This window comes from Rhipicephalus sanguineus, unplaced genomic scaffold, assembly GCF_013339695.2.
Source record: "Rhipicephalus sanguineus isolate Rsan-2018 unplaced genomic scaffold, BIME_Rsan_1.4 Seq690, whole genome shotgun sequence".
In the NCBI taxonomy this organism is placed as follows: domain Eukaryota; kingdom Metazoa; phylum Arthropoda; class Arachnida; order Ixodida; family Ixodidae; genus Rhipicephalus; species Rhipicephalus sanguineus.
The window spans coordinates 12,706-39,170 of NW_023615776.1; the positions used below are offsets into that span (position 1 = coordinate 12,706).

General features: G+C 47.1%; 1 protein-coding gene across 1 annotated transcript in view; it reads right to left on the reverse strand.

Moving 5' to 3' along the window:
• The window catches only part of LOC119378103 (solute carrier family 41 member 1), a 34,901-nt gene extending 8,889 nt beyond the window's left edge, over window positions 1-26,012 (reverse strand). The window contains exons 1-5 of the mRNA XM_037647347.2: window positions 25,993-26,012; window positions 23,564-23,710; window positions 14,147-14,291; window positions 2,325-2,398; window positions 1,638-1,772 (exon numbers count right to left, since the gene is read on the reverse strand). Of these exons, the coding sequence (XP_037503275.1) occupies window positions 1,638-1,772; window positions 2,325-2,398; window positions 14,147-14,291; window positions 23,564-23,702 (493 nt within the window). The 5' untranslated portion in view covers window positions 23,703-23,710; window positions 25,993-26,012. The remainder of the gene's footprint in view (window positions 1-1,637; window positions 1,773-2,324; window positions 2,399-14,146; window positions 14,292-23,563; window positions 23,711-25,992) is intronic.
• Between the last annotated feature and the right edge of the window lie 453 nt (window positions 26,013-26,465).

The window sequence follows — 26,465 nt, forward strand, 5'->3', positions numbered from 1 at the left end:
GGTTGAACTTCCAGACTGAATATTACTTCGACGTGCTTCAGTTCTTTAACATGAAAGTGCGCCCCTTCGGACTCCAGAAAGATTTCATGACGTCTCAGTATGTGACGGAATGAACTGTGCACATTTTCAGAAAATACAAAGAAAAATGCTGGTATTAGGCCACTTCCTTCCAGAGAAGGACACGCCAGGGAGCTATTCAGCGCATTCACACATAAGTTCATGAGGTGATGTCCATAAATTCAAGTTATGCTGGTCATAAAATGAGCATAAATTACATGTTTGGTGCTGTGTAACCACGACGAATACAACCAACCAGACACAGCAAAATAAAAAGGACAGAAAATTCAGCTACTTGGTAGTGCTGGTGGGGAGGAGCTAGTGGAGAGGATTCATATTTAATACGTATATACACGCACACAAGATAAGACAACAAGACAACACAAATGCTGGCGTTTGTGCTGTCTTGAAGATCCGCTGGCGTGCTGCTCATGAAATCAGCCAATACTTCCCTGGCCCACTTACTTCGTAGTTGGTGACGACATTGCCAAGAAGAGAACAAGAGTTTCTTGGTTGCTTTTTACGCATAGTTGTTCTGAATTCCTTGCTGCATGTAATACAACAGCAATAACATTTGGCTCTCATCTACACCTTGATTAAAGAGCGGCAGTGCTTTACGTCTATATAAGTTCAAAAAGCGCAGTAGGGCCCTTGAACAAAAATACGGATATAAAGGCGCTAAATACTGGAAGTTACAGAGGGTTGAAGACGGGAGTGTAATGCAATAAATGTAAAAGTAGGAGTGTTACGTTTTCAAGCAAGGATCCACGCTGTTAATTTTCAAATTTCAAAAAAAATGTTCACTGTGAGTACCATGTAAAAATGTTGCGAACTTACTGTTCAAAATTTTACTTTTCATCCAGAAATAAACGCTGGTTGTATTAATATACAGCAACGAGTGAGCGCAGATGCTATCGTCAGGGCGAGTGCCAGCGAGCTTCACTTGAGCGGTTGGCATCGCAGAAAAAAAAACCCAGCCGCACAGAATTAGGAAGAGTGAATAAAAGATAATACGGTATACATGTGCATACAATATGGAGTCTTAAGAAGAGTCGTCGTAACAAAGTGGTATTGCCTGCGTCCGCTCATAAACCCTGCGCTTGATATACGAATCATTTTCCTATACTACGTAATCATTCTAAACCTTTCATTTCAGCTTTTCCATCACATCCATCTATGTACTTACATAAGCAGCCCCCCTCTGTCCTCTTTCTATCCTTTACTCCTCCCTCATCCACTGAGGGCCGCCTCTCAGGTGTCAGCCGCTCTAGCCAGACAGTTACAGTGCGGCCATCATTATTCTTTTTCCTCTTCCCCATTTTGTATATATTTACTGAAGTAAGCAATCACTTACTACTTCTACACCCTTACCGCACGTCCCAGTAGGTAGCCCAGCCACGTTACAGTTTTCGCATTTTGTCTTTCATGAAAGACCATAAAAAATAGTATAGCAATTTCCAATGTCAGTCATGAGAGCTGTTTCCATATTTCCTTGCACATTTTGTAAAAGCAAAACAACTGAAAATGGCGCCGCAAAAAACGAATCTATAGCAGTGGTCACTGTGAGGGGTAGCACTCACTGCTTCCGCATAGTCCCGTGAGAGGGTCAACGCAGTGGCGCTTGTCGTCCTCTGGATGAAAGCCAAGCTCAGAGCGCTGCGCAAAGAGCGTCGACAACCGGCTTGCGTGAATAGCCGCCAGGTTGCCGTTGACGCCTGCAACGAGAGGGTGGCGAAAACTATGAAGCGCGAAAGGACTCCTTTCCGCTGTTTCACTGCAGCCTGAAATGCACAGGCAACAGCAGTTGCTTCGAAACCAAGAAATGCTCATCGCTTTAGTGGTGCAACACACGAATTTGGATGCGACACGCCAATGCTTCATGCCTACGATGCGCATCGTTTTTGTAATCGTATTCGCAGCCTTCAGCCATTAACAACAGTCGTAGCTGCCGACGGTAACGAAGGCCAGGCATGTTGTCACACGCTTCAGCATTTACAGAGCCGCGATGTTCTTCCTTGCTACGCTTGAAAGCCCAGAAGAACCTCGCCTCAAGTAGCTAGCATATCTAGGTATCGTCAGCGCTTGCCAGTCGGCTGCAACCTTTTATTTAGTAGAAGATTGTTACTCCTGTCAACAAGTACTTCCGCTGGCACTGTCTTTGCCTAAAATTGTACAAATGCCGACAGGTCTCCCCCGGAGAAAGCTTAATTGCTGCCAGAATACAATGTAATATACCTCACTTGTAGAAACAAGAGCGGTGTACTCACCATTGATGACTGGTTGAAACACGGCCAGTCCGCTGAAGTGGGTCACGGCCAGGTCAAGAATGTAGCCGCCAATGCTAAAAAAAAAAGGAGGAGCCGACTAAGAAAGAAAAGTAGAAGAGGATGGCTCTCACCTTCGAGTCGACTTAGACTCGCACAAGGGACCCTGTGAGCTTTTTTAAAGCGATGTCTTACCAGTGGCTGTGGCACTGTTCCAACAATACTTTCCCAACGAGCAGTTAATGTTGCTGGGGGTGCTCCGAATACACCAGGACTCGAGGAGAAGCCACCTTCTCGGGCTTGTTTCAGTGTATATGGCGAGAGTGCCGTCGAAAGCCATTATATAGTCAAGTTCCTGAGAGCGTACGGCAAGAGCGCTGCGCGGAGCTTTTATTATCCGGTCGTTGTTCTTGTGTTTGTGGATTTTATCATAAAAAGTTTTCCTTTCACCGATACAACTGGCTGGGAACTGCGAGTACGAAACTTTCTACACGGTCCCCCGGGTATTTTTTGAGGTGGTCAATCTTTCGGCCGTGGCAGCAGGTGAGCGAGCGTCGATACTGGTTTGTGAGTCCCTTTAACGCCTTTTTTTGTCAATGATGAACGGGGACAGGAGAAGAAGGCACACAACACAGGCGCGAACTTTCAACAAAATGAGCCTTTTGTTGAAAGTTAGCGCCTGTGTTACGTGTCTTCTCGTGTCCCCGTTCATCCCGCGCTATTTTTGTCGACGATGTTGTACCAACAAGCCCAAATGGAAACTCTGCGCAACTTTTTCGATAGCCCTGAAAACCTGTTGGCAGCGACGCGTCGGTCTGGCATCATTCATTCATTCATTCATTCATTCATTCATTCATTCATTCATTCATTCATTCATTCATTCATTCATTCATTCATTCATTCATTCATTCATTCATTCATTCATTCATTCATTCATTCATTCATTTTATTACCTCAAAGGTCCCTGTTGGGATATTACATGAGGGAGTGCGTGATAGAAAGGCTAACAATATAATGGTAGTTATGATGGGATGGTTTCGATGAGCCGTTTGAATGCTTGGGTGTCGATGATGGTGGCGACTTCGGTGGGCAGGTCATTTCAGTCTTGGGCTGTGCGCAGGAAAAACGATTGGTGAAAGGTCACAGTATGGGCTTGTGGTGGGTATACTGCGTTACAGTGACTGTTGCGGGGAATGCGGTGGACTCTTCTGATGTATGGATTCTCTAAAGGCAAAGAATGGAAAAATTTATGATAAAGGTGAAGACGTGCAATTTTGCGGCGCTTAGCCGGATCGGATAAGTTAATCTCTGCTTTTAGAGCCGAGACGCTTGATGTGTATGAAGAGTTAGATAGTGTCGTATGACGGTTTATTGACAAAGTACTGACGACTTGTGCAGTCGAAGTAGCGCCGGTCCAACAGGAACGCAGATCACGCGCACAGCAACAGCCGACCGAGCGTGGCTTCTTCCTCCTCTTCACTACAGATACAGTAAACTCTCACTTGTACGAACGTCGGTTTAACGAATATTTCAGAATAACGAACTTTTAGAAAATCCCCGGCGATTTTCTTATGCATTCTATGCAAAAATCTTTCAGTTGAACGAATTGCAGAATAGTGAATTTTTCAGTTGAACGAACTTGATCCGCGGGCCCAGGCTCATTTTTTAAATCAATTCAACAAAGTTTTGTGCACTGCAGCACTGGCATAGCCGATGCGAGCCGCCGCTAAATCGCCCATCCATCGGCGGCGGCGCGACACAGCTGGACGTTGACAGTGGTGCTTCATTTGAGGACTATGTGCAGTGTGACTGTGATCTTGTCACTTGTGCAGAACTATCTGATTTGGAAATTGTTTCGAGTCAGGTTCAAATCCTGTAACTCTAGCCGAGGCGGTAGAGTATGTTAGAAAGTTGCGAGACTTCGTGTCTCAGCAACAAGTTGTGCCACAGTGCACAGAAACGTAGACTCTTTGGAAGGCTTTGTCTCTTCTTGCGCTTTAAGGGCACCAGTCTAAATGATAATTACAGATTCCTTTTCAAAATAAATTGCATTTCACACGTTTGACTCTAATGTCTGTTGTGCCCAATGCTGTTCAATATTCTAGTGAATATTCAGTTTAGTGAACTTTCAGTTAAGTGAACTATTTCCTTGGGTCCCTTGAAGTTCACTCAATTGAGAGTTCACTGTAGTATAAATCGTGCCGCACGGTTCTGGACAGACTCGAGGGCGTAAATGACGTTATTGTGGTGAGGATCAAAAATCGCATGCGCTACTCTAGCTTTGGCGGGACAAAGGTTTCGAAGGCAACTCTTTAAATAGAAGGAGGAGCGAGCGAAAGGTTACGGCGATTGCACCCTATAGAGTACGATTAGCAGAATTTATTATGTGGTTAATATGACAGGTCCAAGTTAGGTCACGCGAGTTGTACACACCAAGATATTTAAATGAATCAACTCTTGCGATCTGGTTGTTATTGATGCTGTAGTTATAAACAACATGATTATGACGACGGTGAATAGACATTAATACAGTTTTAGATACATTCAAGGACATGAGCCAAGTGTTACACCAGTTCTGTATGCGGATGAGGTCGCATTGTAATGTGGAATGATCAGAGGGGTTAGTAATTGCGCGGTAAACAACACAATCATCTGCAAATAGACGGATGTGAGAAGAAATATTACATGGGGGGTCATTAATGTATATCAAGAAGAGGAGGGGACCAAGTAAGGTACATTGCGGTACACCTGAAGGAACGGGTGTTAGAGATGAAGAGCGTGAGTTGGCATAAACGAATTGCTGACGGTTGGTTAAAAATCCCCGTATCCAGTTTAAAACACAGGGGTGGATGTTAAGACAGGATAATTTTAATAAAAGACGACCATGGGGGACCTTGTCGAATGCATTTTTGAAATCTAAGAATATTGTGTCAGTCGGAATGTTACGGTCTAGGTTTGTGTTTAAATCATGCAGAAAAAGAGCAAGTTGGGTGTCACAGGAGTAATTTTTGCGAAAACCATGCTGACTTGAGTGAAAGAAACTTACAGATGTTAAGAAGTTAGCAGTATGGGAGTATACGATATGCTCCATTACTCTACAAGAGACGCTCGTTATAGAAATCGGACGGTAGTTACTGGGCGATGCTCGGCTTCCTTTCTTGAAGACTGGGATGACCTTGCCCACCTGCCAGTCATGCGGAACTGAACCGCTGTCAAGTGATTCCTGAAATGTGAGTGACAAAAACAGGCTACACGCATGTTTAGTATTTTTTAGCACTTTAGCGTTGATGCCGTCTACTGCCGTGCATGACGAGTTATTCAATGATTCAATTACTTTGGCAATGCCGCATGAATCAAATGTGATGTCTTGCATGAGCGGATATGCGGAAAGTGGAAGATCGGGTAAACTGTCGGTGGCTCATTAGTAAAAATGGAACTAAATACTGTGTTAAGACAATCAGCAACTTCATTCTCAGGAATAGGAAGTCCAGAGCTATTATTAAGTGAAATCTCATTACACTGAGAGGGATTAATTGTTTTCCAAGATCGCTTCGGGTTAGTTTGCAACATAGCTGGTAGGGTGTTAGAAAAGAACTTGTGCTTAGTTTCGATGGTTAGCTTATACGCCTAGTGCGCGCCGACGGAAGCGCCATAGGCGGCGAACTCAATCATTGCTCTCGGGAAAGCAAGCAGACGGCCGCCGTGGTTTCCTACGTCGTTGTACGTGTGTTTCCGCGTTGTTCACGTTTCCGTAGTGAAATAAGCAACGTTCGTCGTATGTGTGGTGGCCGAAACTTTAAGGGATGTCGAATAGCAATTGCTGTGGAGTGGAGTGCTCAAACACCTACAAAAACGCGCCCGGAACACGGTTTTACTCACTTACCGCAAGGCCTCCTGAGCAAGAGCGACGGAAGCGATAGATCGCCGCTGTTCGTTGGCAAAGACGAGCCGCTTCGTCATTGTGCGGGTTAACACGTCGCTTCTTGTTCTAATGCTTTCGTTCTGTCATATCGGTGCTCGCTGGATGCACTCGATCATGTTGACACTGGTAGACGATCAAAGTTATCAGCCTGAGCATGCGTTGGTTCGGTGCGACCGCCGTGCAAGGGCACTTCGCTCAAACGTTCTATATTTCAGAAGTGTTGTAGTTCGGGCGAGTTGGTCATCCATGAACTTAGCTTGTACTAGCGCGGTACATGTACTGCGCTATTACAAGCTAAGTTCTATATTTATTATTTACAGAAACAGAAATGCAGCAATGGTTGACTTCAGAAAGAACAAGAAGTGATTGAGACGTCACCTTTGTAAACAAAACAAAGCGGATGTGCACCACGAGCTGCACCTCATAGCTGGATCTTGTTACGCTGGTCTGCGCGGCGCACCTTTGATATTCACCGGCATGACGATTCACTCCACGCGGACGTTCGTTCTCCTCCGCAGTCGGTCATCACAAGTCTTCTCGGCGACCCTCTTCAAAACTTGTCACTGTCATCTCTTGATACTTAACTCACAGCACTAGATCATCAAACAACACGTCTTCTGCGGTCGAGAGAACGATGCTATCACTAGAACGACATAACTTCATCGCCGACTAACTCCTCACTGACTGACTCTGCCCCCGCGTATGCATTGCCTGTATCGGCTCACGCCTGGGCACCTGGGTTCGGGAAGGTGCGTATGATTCGTCTGTGCGTAGCACAGCGAAAGCTAGAGAAAGGGCGAGATCCTCTCACCGATTCGTCTGCGGAATCAGACGGCGCCGCTGGCTCGGCTTTGCTTTCTCGAATATGCCGATCTTTCGCGTTCGTTGGCTGTGTCGGTGGCATCTTCTGCGGAGAGGGTAAGAGGCGCGCGGGCGCGCTCCGGGCGCCTTTTTATACTTGTTTTTTCGATGTGCGCGCTCTGTCGCGCACGAACCGTCGGCGCCAGGCTTTCATGCCGTCGTTCGAAATCGGCGACGTGCGCTTAGTTAAGCGCTCGTTCGTGAGAAATATCGTGCACAAGTCCACTTTCGTAGAGGCTCGCGGCTTTCCTGCAGCCGCCAGTGCAGAATTAGTTGTCTGGCACCCGCACGAAGGGGAAATAGCAGCCGCGAACTTCATTCATTTCCTCACAGCAAAGCTGTGCAAAGCGTTGTCGTTTGCTCGGCTTCCCGCACGTACTGTCGGCGGCGCCCGCTAGGTGGCTATCAGTGGCGCCTCTATAGGCGGTGCACAAGGCGTATAATATTCTTTCTCCACTGCGTAATACTTCTGCCATGTGGAAGCACAGTTAACTCGTTTGGCAGCTCGAAACAGGCGTTTTTTCTTATTTAGCCGTTTGAGGGATACATTGAACCATCGGGAATTTATTTTTTCTGTTATAGTAATGGTGTCATCGCTTCTCTTGTCGATTGTAGGGGGGTCAAGGAAGATGGAGCCGGGCTTTCAGAGACATCATCATTGAAAGCAGCGCAAAAGACATCTCTGCGACGGGGTGGTTGCTCTCTCAACGCACGACGCGACACATGGCGGATGTACTCTTCTGTGTATTCGCTTCTCCTTAGCTCGGCAGTTACATTTGTTTCCTCCATCACTCTTTGCTCTTCTGATGCGCAGACTGTTCTTGCACGGGATAGGAGGACCGACACCATGGAAGCTTTCTGGGCAGCTGGATGGTTGCAACTGGATTGTAGATACCTGCCAGTGGACGCTGGCTTTCTGTACATAGAAATGTCCCCACGGCATCTGTGGGGATCACCTTGAAGATCTAGGGCACGTTTGTCGGTCCGGTAAATGACACTAACCTTAACGTCGGACTAAAACATCAAGAAAAGTGAGCGGCCCGTTTACTCTCGTTCCACTGCGAGCTGTGTCGCTGGTTGTGGCAGTTTGGGTGGGCGCCGAAACCGCCCACTGCCGAATCGTTCATAATGCATAAGCGATCACCTGTACCTGACAAATATTTCCGGTATGTGTATAAAAAAACGCAGTACAGTTTGTTTCATGTACTCAAGTGTGAAATTTATAACTGTAACGGAGATTGCCACATGCATCGCACCCCGTTTGCTTGCCTGTAAATGTCTCCGCTGAGACTGGAGAGTGTTTCTTGAATGCAGTACTCTAACAAGGAAGGGACCCTGGGAAGGCAGCGTTGTTGCGACCGGCCTTTGGAGGCACCAGAGACTCCGGAGGAAGAGGCTGGAGGAAGGCAAACTTAACAGAGGTTTTATTTACATGGGCGAGCAGTTTGTTTCTACTTGACGATTTCGTCCTACAGGACGAGGATCTCCTGTCTACATGACGACGATTGCCCCCCGAATGAGCCCGCGGGGCTCGTTTTAAAGGGTCTCTTTCCCCAGATCCCTAGATGGGGGAATTTCTGCAAGTTGGGACGGTCCAATCGCGTCCCACACAACACTGATGAGGGTGCCACCCACACTCGCCCAGGTCAGCGTCGTAGACTGGGGTGTGGCCACCGCACTCTGCTGCTGTTGCACCAAGGGTGCAACCTGTGGTCCCCGCCATGTGAATGCCGTATGGCGATGGGTCCCACCGCGGACACAAGGTCTGCAGTTCCGAAGCACCTTGTCGATCAATTTGTGGGGCTGGTTGTCATCCGCGCGGACGCCGCTGTCTCGTCAAGGTAGATTTGGCGACAGAAACCATTATGGTCGTCTGGCCGAACGGGGATGGGCCGGACTGCAAGGCGCCTCACGTCCCATCTCGGGAGGACAATTCAAGCGCTTGAACCATTGTAAAGGCAAGCTTCGGCGCCCGGTTCGAAGAACAGGGGACGCCGCTTCCTAGTCGGCGCAGGGGCCGATCGTAACAGCTCGTCCACCGGCGGAAGACTCGACCTGAGGGTGACCAGCTGTACAGGTTGCCCGAAGCGTCGGTGAAAGTCGCGTACTCCGGGACACTGCCGAAGACGCCGAACCATCTCGCACTCGTTCCTCGGTGCTTCCTTCCTGGGAATACGCATACACACACACAACCACAGGCACGGGAGAGCGCCCTGCCCGCACTGAGACACATCGAGTCCAAAACAAAATCATGTGAAAACACCCTGCCTTAAATAGTACAACTAAAACACAAAGGAGCAATCGAAGCGTTTCTCCGAACTCTCGCTGAAGCTCCCAATCCCGATACGAGTATAAGCTTCCTATTAAACTGCCTTGAACAAACATGATCTCTTCTCCAGTGATGTGCCCTTCGTCATAGAGTTTCCTAAAATTAACTAGAGGGGACTCTGGCGCTGCGATCGTTCAGCTACCATGGGAATGATGGGTAGTACACAAATTTGCCTAGTCTTCGTGCTTGGGGCTTCAAACGTACTTAAGGCTTTGTTTATTGCTGTTTTTTGGCGTTCGTTCCGGATAAAAGAATAGACCGTTGTGAACTTCGTGACCAGCTTTGATTTGGTGAGCCTAAAAAAGTTAAAGTGGTGAAGTGGAACTGCTCAGTTTTGCTGAACTTCGTTTTGCGACAAAGCGGATGCAGCCGACGCGGAGCCAAACGGAGCCGAAAGAACGAAGTTTAGACAAATTTGTGTACTACCCATCATTCCCATGCTGGCTGAAGCGTCATGCGTTGCAGCTCCCATAGACACTAGCGCCAGAGTTCCCTCTAGTAAGTATTGTAGGAAACTCTATGCCCTTCGTGGCCTACTTGTGTGCAAGCGTCAGTAATCTACTGTAAGTCAACCAGGCCTCATGCTCATGAACAAAAGCTTTACGCTACAACCTATCTTTTGATCCCAAAATTTTGTGCCGCCAAAGCTAGTAGTCAAGTTCCTTTGAGCTGACGAAAAACAGACTGTCGTGCTGTACTAACACAAGGAGCGCTATTCACTACTCACATCCGCAATTTCACGTACTAGTGCTACTGCGCGGATGTACCACTAACTCTCCTTTGCGGTCACACTTCTCATAAACAAACACGGATGTACTACTAACTCTCGTTTGCGGTTACACTTCTCATAAACAAACACGGATGTACTACTAACTCTCGTTTGCGGTTACAATTCTTACAACGCATACACACATACTCGCGCACTAACTCCTCCTACTCACATTCACACAAGAGCGCATGCGGATTAAAACAATAAATAAACAAGAAAAAAACTTTCGCATGAACCCTGAAAAAACACGAAGAATATCCCTGCTTCCTCACGCGCACTCAAAATAAACTGCTCAGGGCACTCTTAAAACACTCCTATCGTCGCTCTCAATAACCTACTCGTAGGACACCCTAACGCACGCTCCGATGCGTGTCGTTACGCAACCGCACACCGCTTATTCTCAAAAGAAACACGCACAACTTAAGAAATAAACATACAGCTTAAGAAATAAACAGAACTTAAAACTAGTTGCATGAACAATATCTAGTAGCCGAGAAACCAAAAGAAAACATTCCAAAACTAAAATAAGCAAAGAAAACAAAATTCAATATGAAACAAACAAGCCCGGTAGCGACAATATCCCAAAAGCTTACGGCTGTCACTCATTTTTCAGACGTATGCGCGGCGGTCGCTCCCTGTGGGCCTTTCTTGTCGGAGGGGGACTACAACAATCGCGAAACTCGTTCGCTTCACCTCCGAACCCCCCTAAGCTCTTCGCTGGAGGCCTGCATTCTTGCCCTCTTTCCGCTACTTCTTGGGAACCACCTACCCTGCATTCCTGCGTCCCATCAAACGCGCCGTGGATAGAACGACGGGAGGCTGACTGACTCCTTCCCTGTGACCGCCTTCGCGCACCATGCGTTTTTCGTTTTCCTTTCGTCCGGCGGCTCGGACGCATGCAAAACTTTGACGCCGATGACAAACGCCTCACTCTGCTTGCTACGCTCAAACATTCAGAGCCTTTCTTCGAACTCCTCGTCCCTTTTTCTGCGCTCCTGGCTCGACGGCGTCTCTTCCGTCTACGCCGCTTCTTGGGGCTCATTTTCGAGACTCCCGCTCTCACCTCTTGCTCATCAGCAATTTCGTTGCTCTCTTTAGCTGTCTCACCCGCGCAGTCAAAATGATTTACATACAAATCATCCTTTTCTTCCCTCTCCAGACTGGCGGACAGCTTAACGTCTATGGCAACAATGCAGCTGTTTTCCTCCGAACAACCTAGCTCGCATGCCTGGGAGCTGTCCACAACTGCTTTGTACTCTCTGCTCTGTTCGTTCGCGACACTTCCTGAAATTACGCTGGTGTTCCTGCCTAGCGGGTCGAAATATCCTGGGACACCGCATGCAAGAACCACCGTTGCGATACTCTCACTTGGTATTTGTGCCAGCTTTTCCGCAACTGTCTTTACCGTTTCTCTAGAATTCCATTGGCACAACACCTTGTCGCACTTATTCTGGCCTTCGGCGGCCTCTCCTCTAAGCGACGCATCTTTCGCAGCTGCCAACCTCGGTTCATTCTTGACCTGCTGCTATCTCACGACGTGCTACCTTCTCTACGGCTCTGCATTGCACCGCACTCGATTGTTCCTCGCGCCTCTCGTGCGCTACATCTACAGAATGACCACTCCGCTGCTTCGTATCTAACCCGCGTTCTAGTCTTTCAATCTCCTCATCTAATGCTTTCATCGCCTTCCTATGTTCCTCAACCCTTTTTGCCTCCTTGATTTGCTCTTCCTGTTCTCTTTTCATTTCAGCCTCTCTCTTTTCCTGTTCAATTAAGATCATATTCCCGAAGTATTCAACATCTTCCTTATTTTCGCTTTCGACTATTGCTTCACGGATTTCTGATGCGGGCGTATCGTCGTCTACCTGTATGTCGAGCTCCCAACACAACTCCAACAGGCTATCTTTCGTCAATCTCATCAGGTCCATGGCGACTACTTTGCTTTGGCTCAGCTCTCACAAAACACAACAAACCCACACGTGTCTCAATTCTGGGTCTAGAGAAATTGAAGCCTGGCAAATCCTACAGCAGATACCAAAAGCAAAACACACAAGCAGTAACAAGTAGCAAACATCCCTTTCTACCTTTTCACTGCTTCTCCTTCACTGCCTCAAACCTGCCAAAACACTCCCGCAACGAACCCTCGTCTTCTTCTATCAACTAATCTGAGATACCATGCTTATCCTAACATGCTCAGATCATCGCCGAGTGCTGCTCTGTGCTGAGATAACAACCACAATTCCTAGGCAGTTGCTGGTTCTATCTCTCTTTTAACAGGTCTAGGCTAAAAGACTCGATACATCTCAAGCGCAAAGCCAGGCACTCACCCCATACCGTGCGGTCATGGTACGCTGCGTCGATCCCGCCGAATTCCAGGTTCCAGGGCTTTCGGCTGACCTCCGGTCCATGTCGCTTTCCATCGATCCGTCATATCCCACCGTCTGCCATCCAGTTGTTGCGACTGGGGTTTGGAGGCACCAGACTCCGGAGGAAGAGGCTGGAGGAAGGCAAACTTAACAGAGGTTTTATTTACATGGGCGAGCAGTTTGTTTCTACTTGACGATTTCGTCCTACAGGACGAGGATTTCGTGTCTACATGACGACGATTGCGCGTCGAATGAGCCCGCGGGGCTCGTTTTAAAGGGTCTCTTTCCCCAGATCCCTAGATGGGGGAATTTCTGCAAGTTGGGACGGTCCAATCGCGTCCCACACAACACTAATGAGGGTGCCACCCACACTCGCCCAGGTCAGCGTCGTAGACTGGGGTGTGGCCACCGCACTCTGCTGCTGTTGCACCAAAGGGTGCAACCTGTGGTCCCCGCCATGTGAAGGCCGTAGGGCGATGGGTCCCACGCTCGGACACAAAAGGTCTGCAGTTCCGAAGCACCTTGTCGATCAATTTGTGGGGCTGGTTGTCATCCGCGCGGACGCCGCTGTCTCGTCAAGGTAGATTTGGCGACAGAAAACCATTATGGTCGTCTGGCCGAACGGGGATGGGCCGGACTGCAAGGCGCCTCACGTCCCATCTCGGGAGGACAATTCAAGCGCTTGAACCATTGTAAAGGCAAGCAGCGCTTCGGCGCCCGGTTCGAAGAACAGGGGACGCCGCTTCCTAGTCGGCGCAGGGGCCGATCGTAACAGCGTACAGGTCTCGAAACATCGGGGACACCTGAAAACTGCGGCTAGTGCCAGTTTGGCATCTAGAAATGCCGATTCAGGAAATGATATGTGTGCGACACACGTAGGTGGTGCAAACATTGCTTTATCGTAATGTTATGCTGGAAAGAACGTTCTCCAGTTTTTTACAACGGAGCTGCTAAGCTTTTCCCTATGCCATGTGGCGGCACCAAAAAGCTATCATCATCATGAACCGGCAGGCGCTCTCCTCGTCCCCTTCTACATCTTCTGCTTCGCTTCCAGAACACGTGCGCCGATTTGTCCGGCGTGGTGTGCAATAACTCTGATGGGCGAGAGAACGAGTACACAGAGAGAGAGAGAGAGGGAAAGGAACATATAGAAAGAGAGGAATAGAGAGAAAGAGGGAAGAAATAGAGAAAAAGGTAGAAGGCGGGAGAACCAGTAGAGAGAGAAAAACAGAAAGAGAGAGAGAAACAGAGAAAGAAAGGCAAGAAAAAATGAAAAAGATGGAAAGACAGAGAAAGAAATAGACAGGGAAAAAAGGAGAAAGAAACAGATACAGAAAAAGAGATAGGAAAAAGAGAGAGCAAGCATAATATATCCACGAATAGTAAAGTACAAGAGATGAGAAAGGGAAGTGAGGATGAGAGAGAGGAGGAGGGCAACGCCACCAGCGTCGCTGCTTCCTCAATCCGCACCACTTGAGCGTTTCTATTTCTTTTGCGTGTCATTGACGTGCAAAATGTCACGTGTGCCTGCAACATGTGATGACATATGCGGAGTCATACAATAAAAGTAGGATGTACCTGGATATGATCATGGCGACGATGATGGGCCACCAGCCAACAGCCAGTACTTTCCTCGAGGTCGGGTGGCCGCGCGCCAGGTACACCCACGCAGGGCACAAAACAACCAGTACCGTGCCGAACACACTGGCGATCCAGGGCTTGGCTGCAACAAACAAGCGCAGCATGTAAGGGCGCGTGAATGTGAGGCTAGTAAAAGCAAAGGATCGAAGCCTTAAACTTATTCCCAGATGTCCTCGCAGAACTGCCGCTTCTGAGAACAAACAGGGTGCTTCGCAAAAGGTGGTGAGTTCAATGCTTTGCATATGTAGAAAGTATAGGTAGATCTCAGCGAGGCTTAGGGAACATAATTTAGTAGGATAAATAAAGCCTAGGAGTGCGTGCGGGACACATTTTGTGATTGAAATGTAGACACACAGAAATTCCCCATACTAGAGGACGGTATTCACCGTATATTTACGGCTTGTCATTCGTAAGGCGGATGTTTCTCTCACATCCCACTTGCGACGAATTCCACTTTCATTTTGCTTCTCCTCAATATTGCTAGATGTTAGCAACAAAATAACAGTTAGCTTCCATATAGTGTCAGGTTAATGTAGGTTTAGCAGTAATCGTGGCCCTTTGTTTCCCCGAACGTTTAATTAAAGGCTCACTCAAGCACATACTAGTATTGTGCGCAGCGTGACCACATTGACACAAGCTCGACCTGGTGACCCTTATCAAAAATTCACCAAGAAAATATAAAAAAAAAACACTCTTCACTGGTGAGTGCTTGTATTAGCGAGATATTGTGTGGTTGCGGAAATATTAGGCAGTTTTCGAATAATGTACGCAAAGATAGCGTTCATTGCGTTCGTATTCTATTTCCGTGACTTGACGTAAGTAACCAAGAGGATAGCGTATGACGCATGCGCAGTGGCGATAAACGCTAACGCAATGCTTCGCGTACCCTACTCTAAAGCTCTCAATTATTGCAGTCAAGGTTGATGCTTTTGAATATTGGCCACTAAAATTTTATTGATAGTTTATCGGTCTATAAGAGGTCTTTTAGCCGTCATGAACGCGCCATTGAAAAGAACATTGTTCATCCGTTGAAATTCTATTGAGATAAGTGTTGAGAGCTTTTGAATTATACTAGGCCACTTAAAGGGGCCCTGCAACACTTCTTGAACACTCTCAGAAAACAGTGCCGTAGTTCAGGCTTTTGAGAACACGTGGCCAAACATTATAACGCGCCGCACGGCCTGCCATTTGCAGTTAATTCTCAAAGTAAGCTAGAAATCGTTCCCTCTTCTTCCTACAAATGAATGACCATGCCTGTGGCATGGTCAGCCTTCTCCGACTGCAAAGCAGCCCTCCAGTGCATTAGGTCGCCATATCATCATGGACCAAATGTAGAGTTAGTCACTGACATAAGACTGCTTCATCACCGCGCTATAGAGAAGCAGCGCAACATAGCCTGCCAGTGGATACCGCGCCACTGCGGTATCTACGGAAATGACCGTGCAGATGAAGCCGCCTGATCTGCACACGATGCTCTCCACTGTGAAGCTATACTGTTATCAATAACGGACGCTGCTTCAAGGCTTCGTTCACTTGCACGTGAACTGACACTCGCACAGTGGAACTCGACGGAATTCACCGACGCCCGTCTTCACAACTTGGACCCGAATCTACCGCTCCGTCTTCCGTCGGGAATAACTAGAGCTGAGGAGACGCTCATGTGTCGCCTGTGGCTCGGGGTGGCCTTCACGAATGCTTACTCATTTCGAATCGGAATTGCCAGCAGCCCGACATGTGATAACTGTAGCTGCGAGGATACAATAGCTCATCTTCTCTGTCAGTGTCCTCGCACCAAGAAATGAACTTTCCAAAGGGTTAGATAAACTTGACAATCGCCCATTGTCGGAGGAAAAGGTCTTAGGACACTGGCCCACACCGTCCCCAGCACGGAAGACTTTGAGAGCGTTGTTGCGTTTCTTGAGGACAATTAGTCTTAGAGACAGACTTAAAGGGGCCCTGCAACACCTTTCTTAGTTGTATTGGAATAGTCTCATTATTGGCGTACATACGACTTCACGAGTCATATGCCGCAAACATTTTTCGAATCCGTCAAGTCTAAGTGGTGTTACCAAATTATAGAGATCACGTTCCGCAGCTTTCTCCCTCAACTCAACGCCGCGAGCGCGCGGAAAGCTAGGCAGCGAGTCGAGGGAGGAAGCGCAGAGAGGCGAGGCTCCGCCCAAGAGCGCTGGCGGAATTTTTTTCTTCATTTTTTTCTCTCTGACGTCTGGGCGCAACCACGTGGTCTGTACCGCCACTTCCGGTCGGCTTGCGTCGTTCTCGTCGATCGGAGCCGATCGCACTGTGTATCGCGCGTGCTTGAAAACTGCGCGTCGGTTTGGTAATGTTGGGTGTGCACCTCGAATGCCGGAGTGTTTTCATCGCTCTGCCAACCATGGAAGCCAACCTGCGCGCTCGTTTGGAACGAATGACAGCTGAGATCGGTTTCGGCCCATACTCCGATACACCGCCTCGTAAGACGGCACTGGCAGACGACCCCGAAGCGCCGCCATTACCGGACGCCAGCATTGTTATCGGAGACATGCTGCGCCCCTGCTACCCCTGCCTCGGTCGGTCGTGAGAACGTGCCGACGATGCAGTTCCCAGCTGACGAGGCAACACTCGGCTGCCACTCTCAACGGCAACCGGCTATGGTCAAAAGCACAGAAATATTCACGCTTTCGGCACTGCGCATGGCGAAGAAAACGGAACCACGCAACTACGAGGAGACGAGCTGTCGGTGAGACCTGAAGTGCTAATATTAATGTTTGTTCGGTGTTTTTAACGCGATAACAGAATATAAACATGCATATTATCTACTTATTGAACACAAAATTAACAACGAAAGTAATAATGAGGGTGTTATCGTGATTATAACATCAGCCAATGGTGGAACTGCCGACAATCGCGTCATATTTTGCGGACTAATACATCATTTGCGATGAAAGTAACTCGCCCAACAATCAATCCTTCTAAGTTATACATCATTTGTTGAGAGAAGAGGGAGCGATTTTCAGCTGACTTTGAGAATTTATTGTAAATTCCAGGCCGTGCGCATGGCTATAATATTTGGCTCGCGTGTTCTCGGGAGCCTCGACTACCGATCGGCAGCGCTTTTTGAGCATGCTTGAAAAGTGTTGCGGGGCCCCTTTAAAGCAGTGCCGTTTTTCTTATTATTGTTTTCCTCTCTTTTTTGTAACACCTCTCTTCTATCATCTTTTATCCCCCTTACCCCTTACCCCAGCTCAGGGTAGCCAGTCGGTCTGAGAACTAGCTAACCTCCCTGTCCTTCCGGTTTTCTTTTCCTCCTTGCACCATATGCCCAAATTCACGACCATTGGCTGATTTGAGCATCGTGGCTGCATAGTCACCGTGGCCACCGTGGGAAGCCACCACGTGCCCGCGCGCACGCTCGCGATCACACTGAAAGTAAGACACGCGCTAGAAGAAAAAAAAATCACAGCATATCCACGGAGTGAATGATGATGAGTGGGCGAAGCTGCGGAGGTTCATCGGTAAACCGTGAATTTTCCGTGAATTCTGCCTAGTACATCATCACCGACGTGAGATCGGGCGCGTTTATACTAAAGGTTCGATGAGTTACGACGACTTGCAGCTCACTTTAATGTTACATGTACGCTGTGAATTTTCATTGTTTAGAAAACCATTGCTTTAGAAAACATCTGGCGTCTTTCGTTAAGCAGCTGGCGTCTTTTCGTTTTGCTTTAGAAACATCTGGCGTTCTTCGTTTTGCTTTTACAAAACATCTGGCGTCTTTCGTTGGTTTATTTCATCAATCAACGGCGTTTTGAACAAAATTTTTATTGTTTAATCACGCACAGGAGAAATCTCACCAGGCACTACCTTGGAGGTAAACAATGGCTGCTAATGGGAATGAGAGACAGAAGAAGTCTGCTTTTAGCTAACACTTACACTTCTACTTCTACTAACGTTTCCTACTGGAACATGCCAATGGCTGCTAATGGGGAATGAGAAACAGAAGAGTTCGGCTTTTAGTTAACGCGCACGCTGCGAATTTTTTATTGTTCAACAACGCACAGGAAAAATCTCCCACCGGCACCACCTTGGAGGTCAAAGCGTAAGACTGGTTACGCACTACGACTACTACGACTACTACGACTACGAGGGACGAACGGGCGCCGCCTTAAGGAGCTTCGCCCCTAAAAAAAGAAAGAAAAAGTGCCCAAGGTCACGACGCGCGCGTGACGTAACTTCTTTCCCCCGTGCCATCCCACCGTGCTTGGCTTCCAGCGCACTCGTCGGGACGAGAGAAAGAACGCAATTGCACCATGCTACAAATCTCTAACTCCGCTCATGGTTGACGGATTCTAAAAATTTTTGCGGCGGTCGATTCGCGAATGAAGCCATTCGATGATTACTTGGAAAATTGTTGCAGGGCCTCTTTAAGGTGCATTGGAAATCCATTGGGTGGGATCGCGGTTTGTTTCGAACGTTCGGTGTCAGCTCACGTATTTGGCCTGGCGGCAAAGTTTGAATAGGTGGCCTCTGGACAATTGCGTGTGAAGGTAACCAAACCTTCGAGAACCGGACAAAGTCTGAATGTGTACTATATGCTCCCCCTGATGTCTCCTAATAAATAGGACTAAGATATCAAGAAGGAATGGCTCAAACAGGCGGTGTTTAGAATCTGGCTGATTAAAGTTCCGGATGATGACAAGTTCACGAAATGTCTCTACTGGAAAGCAGAAATTTCTACAGAGGATATGGATTCAGTCGCACACAGCGCCATAAAGACACATAATATAGCGTCTACACCATTTCCTTCCGGAAAGCAAGCAACGCTGGAAATAAAAGAAAAGAAGCCCTGTATGTCACGCGTTGCTCAGAAACTATAGCGATGTTCGTTTGCGTCTTCTCTCACACCACACCACTCAACTGAGCCAGTTTCTATTCAAATGTTACTTTTGTGCAGCCGTAATAATTAAAAAAATGAGTACTTGAATACTTCAGTTTTAGAGGGTTTTCAGCGGATTTTCAGTAGTTAACGTGATGAAGAACTCGACGAAAGTTAGTTTGGCAATGGGTTGATTATTGAATCACTGTCCCTGAGTATGTGCTTATTGAGCTTGTATAGAAGTGTTCGACGCTTGGGAATTGTGTGAACGGCGTCCTGATTCCCTGCAGATGACAAATTATTGTCAATTGTGCACGCTACAGTTGAGTGTGTGCGTAAGCTGCTGGCGCTGTTAGAATTATCATTGATTTCAGCAGTCGTCTGGATTACTTGTTTTAGTGCGATAGATAGCGTCAAAGAGCTCGTCTCACAAAATTCTGGTGTCGGTGTCGGTGACGTTTTGTGAGCGAAAAAGCGGCGTCGTATATGAGCGACAATTCGAGAAAGATGCAAATATTTAAATAATAAAAATCTTCGGTTCGAGTCGGAATCGAGACCAGGCTTTTTGCGTGACAAGCAGGTGTTCTAGCCCAGAACCACGTGAAGCTGTTTCGGGAAAAAAAAAACCTTATACGACTGTCATGTAGTGTGATGAGTCTCCTCAACGCATGTAATATGGCGCGGCAGAAGCGTGGAGTAGTACCAGGCGTCAAAACGTGAATTGCGCAGCGAGAGTGTTGTTTAAAGGCCAGCCAACTACAAAGCGCTCAGGCGTAATTAGTCATCATCATCAGCACCAGCATCAACGAAGTGCGCAGGTGCGCGTGTTACCTACGCGGTGTGGGTATTTCGCCAGTTCGCAAAAGGAAGAATTGTGGTGTAGTATATAGGCACTTCGCAACCGTACTTCCACAAGTAATTCTAGGATAGTTTGAGAGGGCCAATGTTACGCGCACACACATTCCTCTCCTTGCGGCACTGTCGATGTGTCCACCGAGAAGTGAAGCGTGGAAAGCCATTGAGAAGGTGATGCGAACGCGGCCCGATTATGCTATCGCGTTCTACATCTGGAAGGCGTAGCTCAAGCGTCCTCCAGTTTTTAGGAGCGAAGCTCCTTAGGCCCGCACCCTGCCGTCGCCGCTGAAGCCCCCTTCTCATAAGCATCGCTTTGGGTTGCAGTGGCCGGGGATTTAGGATGACATCTTTAAGCCTCGAGTGGTTTGGTTCTAAGGCACCACAAATTTGAGGTTAAAAGAAATAAACTGTGTGCACAACTGGTTATAATGGTCGTTTTCACTTTCACCACCTTTATCGTGGATTGTGAAAGGACAACCATCATTCCAGCGCACTACGGGCGCTTTGTCGAAGTAGTAGCAGACGCTCTCCCCACCCGGCGCCGGCGCAAAAAGACAACGAAAAGCGCGCGGCGTTCGGCGCGCGCTTCCCACCGCATCACCGTTCGCACCCCTCTCCTACCTGTCTCCCTCCCTGCGCTGCGCGCGCCGCACACTTACTCGCACAGACATTCCCGCCACTGAGCGCAGCAGACGCTCTCCCCACCCGCTCCCCACCCTACCGCCTTCATGAAAGCCAGCCGCGAGGTCAGGCGCATAGTCGTTTCCGTCCCATTTCTAAGGAGCTTCGCTCATTGGTTGTATTCGTACACGGAACAACCGCTATAGTTTTTGTTTTTCATTCCAACCGCAGCAGTGGTGTCCAAGTCAATATTTTCGTTGTGCTTCTGAGTGCTATGCAATGGCGTTCGTCGTATGACTATTATTTTTAACGTCGCGTTTGTTCTCATTTCATTTTCTGAAAATTTGTTTCTCTAATGTGAACTTGAAGGGGAGAGGCGCATGTAATCTTGAAAGCGACTCCACAAACCTCTCCAGACAGCTACATATATTGCACGTACGACAGTCCGTATCTAAACGGCTTTGTTGGGTCGTGAGCAAAGCGCTTGTCCTATTTTGAAGATACGCGGGATAGTGCCTCGTTGCCTTCGCCGACTGAAGGATCATCGCACGTGCGTGCGACGTTTTTCTGCTGCCTGTTCCCAACTCTAGCTGTTATGCATTTGTCATGCTTCTGGCTGTTTATATATGCTCTTGGGTGCTACCTAATGATGTCTTCTGTTAAATTCTATTTCGCACCAGAGTGTGTTGGCCGGGGCAACACACTCCGTTGACAAAATAGACGAAACACGGCAGCTCCGGATCAGAAACCCCTGTTTCTACAATTACAATGTGTCTCGCGCCGCGTCCAATTGAGTGTGCGTCTGCCTACTCTGCTTGAGTCTGCCTTCTCTGCTCGGAGTGAAGAATGCTCGAGCGAAACTTCGATCTTTGTAGAAAAAAGGAGTGTTTTCGCACGCACTTCTCCGTACTAAGCGAGTAAGTGTGGCTGCGCAGGGCGTAATGATGTTGTGTATGCAGATGTGACCTCGTCTTACTGATGCTAGTACAGTTACTTACTTGAAAAATGGTATTAATTAAAAAGAACTCCTTAGGTTTCTGTTGTATTTACTTCCTCTCGGGTGACTTTCTGTCCATCTGCAATAAAATCGAAGCCCGTACGTTAAAGCCGCCGATATTCTCCACAATTGTTCAAGAGAAAATAAAAGAGAGCTTCGATTTGGTCACAAATAATTCATACATGAATTTTCGCAATGCCTCCACTATCATGAGAAATATTTTACTATTTTGTCAGGTATTTCAGTTGTGCTATTAGTTTCTTTGTGCATTTTTTTGTGTACCTCCTAGGAGGCCACGGTCGAAAGTAATCATATTGCGACGTTCTCATGCATGAAGTAGGAAAAGAAACAACGACGTACGCAAGCTAAATCTTGGCACAACATGATTGCGCTTTCACTGGAGCAGGACAAGTGTATATAGACATCATCGCCGCACGCAATGAACGAGCACATAATTTAGCCATCGTGACGAACCAAGCAGGAAGGGCTCAAGTTTGTTTGTCGCGCATACAGCTAATGAAGTGGAACGTTAACTTGTTGAGGCTGCGTGCGTCGAAAGAGAACGCGCTGCAAGTGTCGGCACCAGCGGTGTTTCTGCAGCACACGACTGATATCGGAGTCATGGGCACAGCTTGAGCGGGAAGTTGCGCAGTGGCCAGCCTCGTGCTGGATGTAAGGCGGCAAGGAAGTAAAGCCAAGGTCACGAACCGTCTTGATTCAGACAAGTAGGTGCGATTGGCGACGCGACATCGGTAGTGGAGAAGAAGGGCTCGCGAAAAAAGACAATACTCTAAGCTCACTGCGGACCTTGAAACTGTCTCTACCATTCTGAGGACTGATTTTGGATGCTTTACGCTGTGAAGAATATGAGAACGATAGAGAACCTCGTAATGAAATGCAGATGATTTAGTTGGCGTATAGAAGTCGCTGACGTGCTACTATACGTGAGGAAGGTAAGTGGGGAGAGACGGGAGGTTTTTTTTTTCCGTTTGAGGCATTTTTTCATTTTTTTTTGCGCCTCTCTGCGTCAGGATTATGCGTCTCCAAAGCATCAGACAGGGTGCCCTCGATTGCTAAAAAAAAAAGTCCGTTGAGACTGATAAATTTTTCTTCCCAACGCCACCCTTTCAATGATTAGGAACAAAAAGCACAGCTGTTTTCAATTTGTACGAACGGGCCCGGCTAACTACCATTCTGCAGAGTTGGGAAGAATTACGAAACAATATAGCCCCTATTTAGCAATCTATGTTAACTATACTCCATGATAGCGCTTTCTTACCCCTGTGATTCCTGCAGAAATGTTCCCCTAATAGAAATGGCGAAAGAGTCTCAAGATGAGTTCATTCCAGACACGTGGTATGCTCAGCGTTTCTGACCACCATGACAACTCATGCTGCCCGGGGGCGTCGATGCAATAAACGCTGTGGTGCTTCAGCATCATGTACAGAATGCGGGGCTACGCTACATCGACGAAACCCTCCTTAGTAAACAGCAGGGGCGAATCTATACCTTCGCGGCATCGTCTGCTGGAAGTTTAGTTCGTTGGCCTCTGTTAGCGAACGTCACAATGTGCCATACGAGAGCAGTGCTGTAGGTTAATGATGCGATGGACTCTTAGATACTTTGCTGCCATTTCCTAGGTTGAAACCAAACTATGCACACTTACGTCTACCACTGTACGCCTTGCAGCCTCAAAACAAACATCTGGTCCCAATAATGACGACAAAAATGAGGAATTTGGTGCTCTGTGGCGCAAGGGATGAGGATAACCAAAGGGCGTCAAGAAATTGCGGTCACTGATGATATACAGCTCGACCGTGACAGTATATCGAGGCCAAAGGTCACTCGCTGTGATATTGGCGAATAACTGATTCAATCGTGACAGTGATTATTCAGGTGTGTCATGAACCAGAGGTACACAATGCGAAGTGATGATACATATTGAGAAGTAACACGACGTTGCTATAATTAGGCATTGCTGTTATAGCGAAATGTGCGCACTCACATATGTATCCATACAGAAGAGTAGAGAACCCAGCCAATATGGCCAGCGTAGTCATGTCGCCGAGTGCGTCTACCACCGATGTGGCCACATTGTCCGGGTTGATGCGGCAGCGGTTAGAGTACGCGACCACCAGAACCATCACCGTTCCTGCGTTCAGCAATGAATAAATTATGAAGTCACAGCCACGTTCTGTAACCACCAGTATTATGGGCACTTCACCATTCACGTCTACTTTTATTAACACCATTGCCTGCTGCGTATCCAACGTAATAATTCTTCTGTGGCAGACGATTGCAATATTTATGAGGCGACATTCGTTAGTCACACGATTTTCTCTATACTGCACAAGCCGATCGATTCGATACTTAAACATGCACTCGTTTTAGAAATCTTTCACACAACGAAATCGTTTGCAGCGCGCACAAAGTTGAATGAATTAATGATATAGGACTGCGCGCACGCAAACGACTCATCATTTTTTCAACTGTTTTCTTTCTTCCCAAATGTTTTCTTTCTTTCACAGATATATGACCAACCAGTCCAAGAAGGTTGCAAGAAATGTTACAAAGGTATCTCCCATCGCCAAACCCGTGTTCATGTATCGGAAGGTTCCTGGACGCTCCAACTGAGACTGCGCGCTCGACGCGAATGGCGGTGTAGACATTCTGGAAGGACGCGAGCGCAAGCCATTATTCTGAAATATGCAATGACACAGTCATAAAGAGTCGCATTCGTGAATGAGATATCGAAGACTGACGACTGTGCTCGTCATTTCCATTTCGTCTGGAGTGTTACAGTTTTTTAAAGCGTAGTCTTTGGTATCCACGGAAAAGTGTGTGTGTCCGTGTGTAGCAGCGTAAGAAAAGCTAGCTGATTCATACAGAAGAACCCTGGTGCATTCAGAGTGGTTTATTTTGGAAAGCACACAGGTCACGTACAGATGCCGCGAGAGTCGGCGCAAGAAGAAAGCAGGGTAATACCTTTGTAACATGCAAGTATACCACGAAGAATACAACACTCCAGCGGAAATTGACAGGAGTCAGTTACAATAGTCAATGTATGAACAGCATAACGACGACTCGGAGACGCTTACGCGAGCTCACATCCTGAATTATCCATATTTACAATGATGGGTGTACATTTCCCGTATGTTGATTTAAAGCTTCAAACTGTGTCATCCAAAATTAGTGTTGCTTCTCTTATATCAAGAAATCAAGTTAGGATTAGTGTATGTGTAGTAATAATATGACTTGTGGATCCCCAGCATGCAAGCCATTTAATGCGGTGTTTTGAAGGGAAGTCCGAAATATTAGACTCAGCTGTCCTCTGTTTGCTGATGTTAGCATGCTACTGAAGTTAAATCCAGTGTTTTTTTGTGCAAATGTCAACTAGCCCACCAATGCATTTTATAGAAGTTGCTACCGCTGACCGTTGTCGCTGCTGTGTGTACAAAGGTAGCTGTGAGTCCTTGGCAAGCTACCTCCACGGAAAGCAGCTGTCCATCAATGTAGAGACGAAAATAAACGTTATTATCCTTATTTATTTCATGGTGCAAGACTGAAAGATATACTTACATCACAGAAGCACGCAATTGAACAATGAATAAACTTTTCTGAATACAACCAGATTCACATCTCACGTACGCTTCTGTTCCACAAGAATGGACTGATGAAAGATTTGAATAGTGGTGCAACCTAGGGTGCCATTGAAGCATCCCTGTTTTACCTCTAGTTATTTGTTCGATATGTGGCACATAACAGATTGCGAAAATGAAAATTCGTGTTTCCACGGCCCTGAAAAGAAGAATCAACGCAAAAGTGTGTAAGAGAGCTTGGTTAAATAGATTTACATTGCAGAGAACATGAAAAAAATGTTCTTTAAACAGAAATGGTTTGGCAATATTCTTACCAGAATGAAACAACATTACCTCGACACAAATTTGCTTCAGAACATGTTTGAGGAAAGTGCTTTATTTCCATTACTTGCTTTAGTAGTACCTTGCACACAAAAATTTCACATTTTGGTTGCACGTGGACATTGTTTTTAGTAGACTGGTCCCTTTCACTAAAGGCACTGCACTAGTCACTTAATTTGCAAACCATTTTTCCGAAAATTTCCGAAACCATTCTTCCGAAAACATTGAGGTTTCTGATTTGGCAGCGTAGTGAATCTGGTCCCACTGGCTGCAGGCTGGACCAGTGTACAAATACACGCTGCGAAAGTCGTACTTTGTCACGTCCAACACAGTGACAAATACTTCCATAAAGACACGTTTTACTTCTGTATTATGAACGATTCTTATGCAAGAGGGATCGACGATCATTTCTTGAGACACAGATAGTCAAGCTAACCTAAAGCCTTTCATATTTCTCCGGTTCATGAAATTGATACCACATAAGGGATTTAGATACTGACTTTGTGTTACCTACTGTTTTATTAGCACGTTGCGGAAAGAGCAATTTGACCTATAAGAAGGTGGTTCATCCAGTTTTTGTTTGCCTTTGCGCCCTACTCTTCATCCACGGAACTCTTCATCGCCTCTTCATCGCCTAATGGGGTGTATGCTCAGGTTCTCTGCAGCAAGGAGCGCCGTCAGAGCTCTTCGTTACCCTTGGCGCTTCAGAAAATGATATACAGAGCTGCAAATACCAGTATCTGTAAACAAAAAGAAAGCATGGTGCTTTGTTCTTTCTTAACACTTTGTTAAGCATGCAAAGTCGCTGCTTCTTAACGCATTGTTAAGCATGCAACGGAGTAGTCAAGTATTTTCGCCGACACACCCCATTGCCAAGGTGGCATACCCTTTTGGCCGCTGCTTCACGCAGGCGCACCCCTGGACTGACCTGCCCAGAGAAATCAGTAGTGGCATTTTGGTATTCTTCTCTCTTGTATTCGTCTTTGT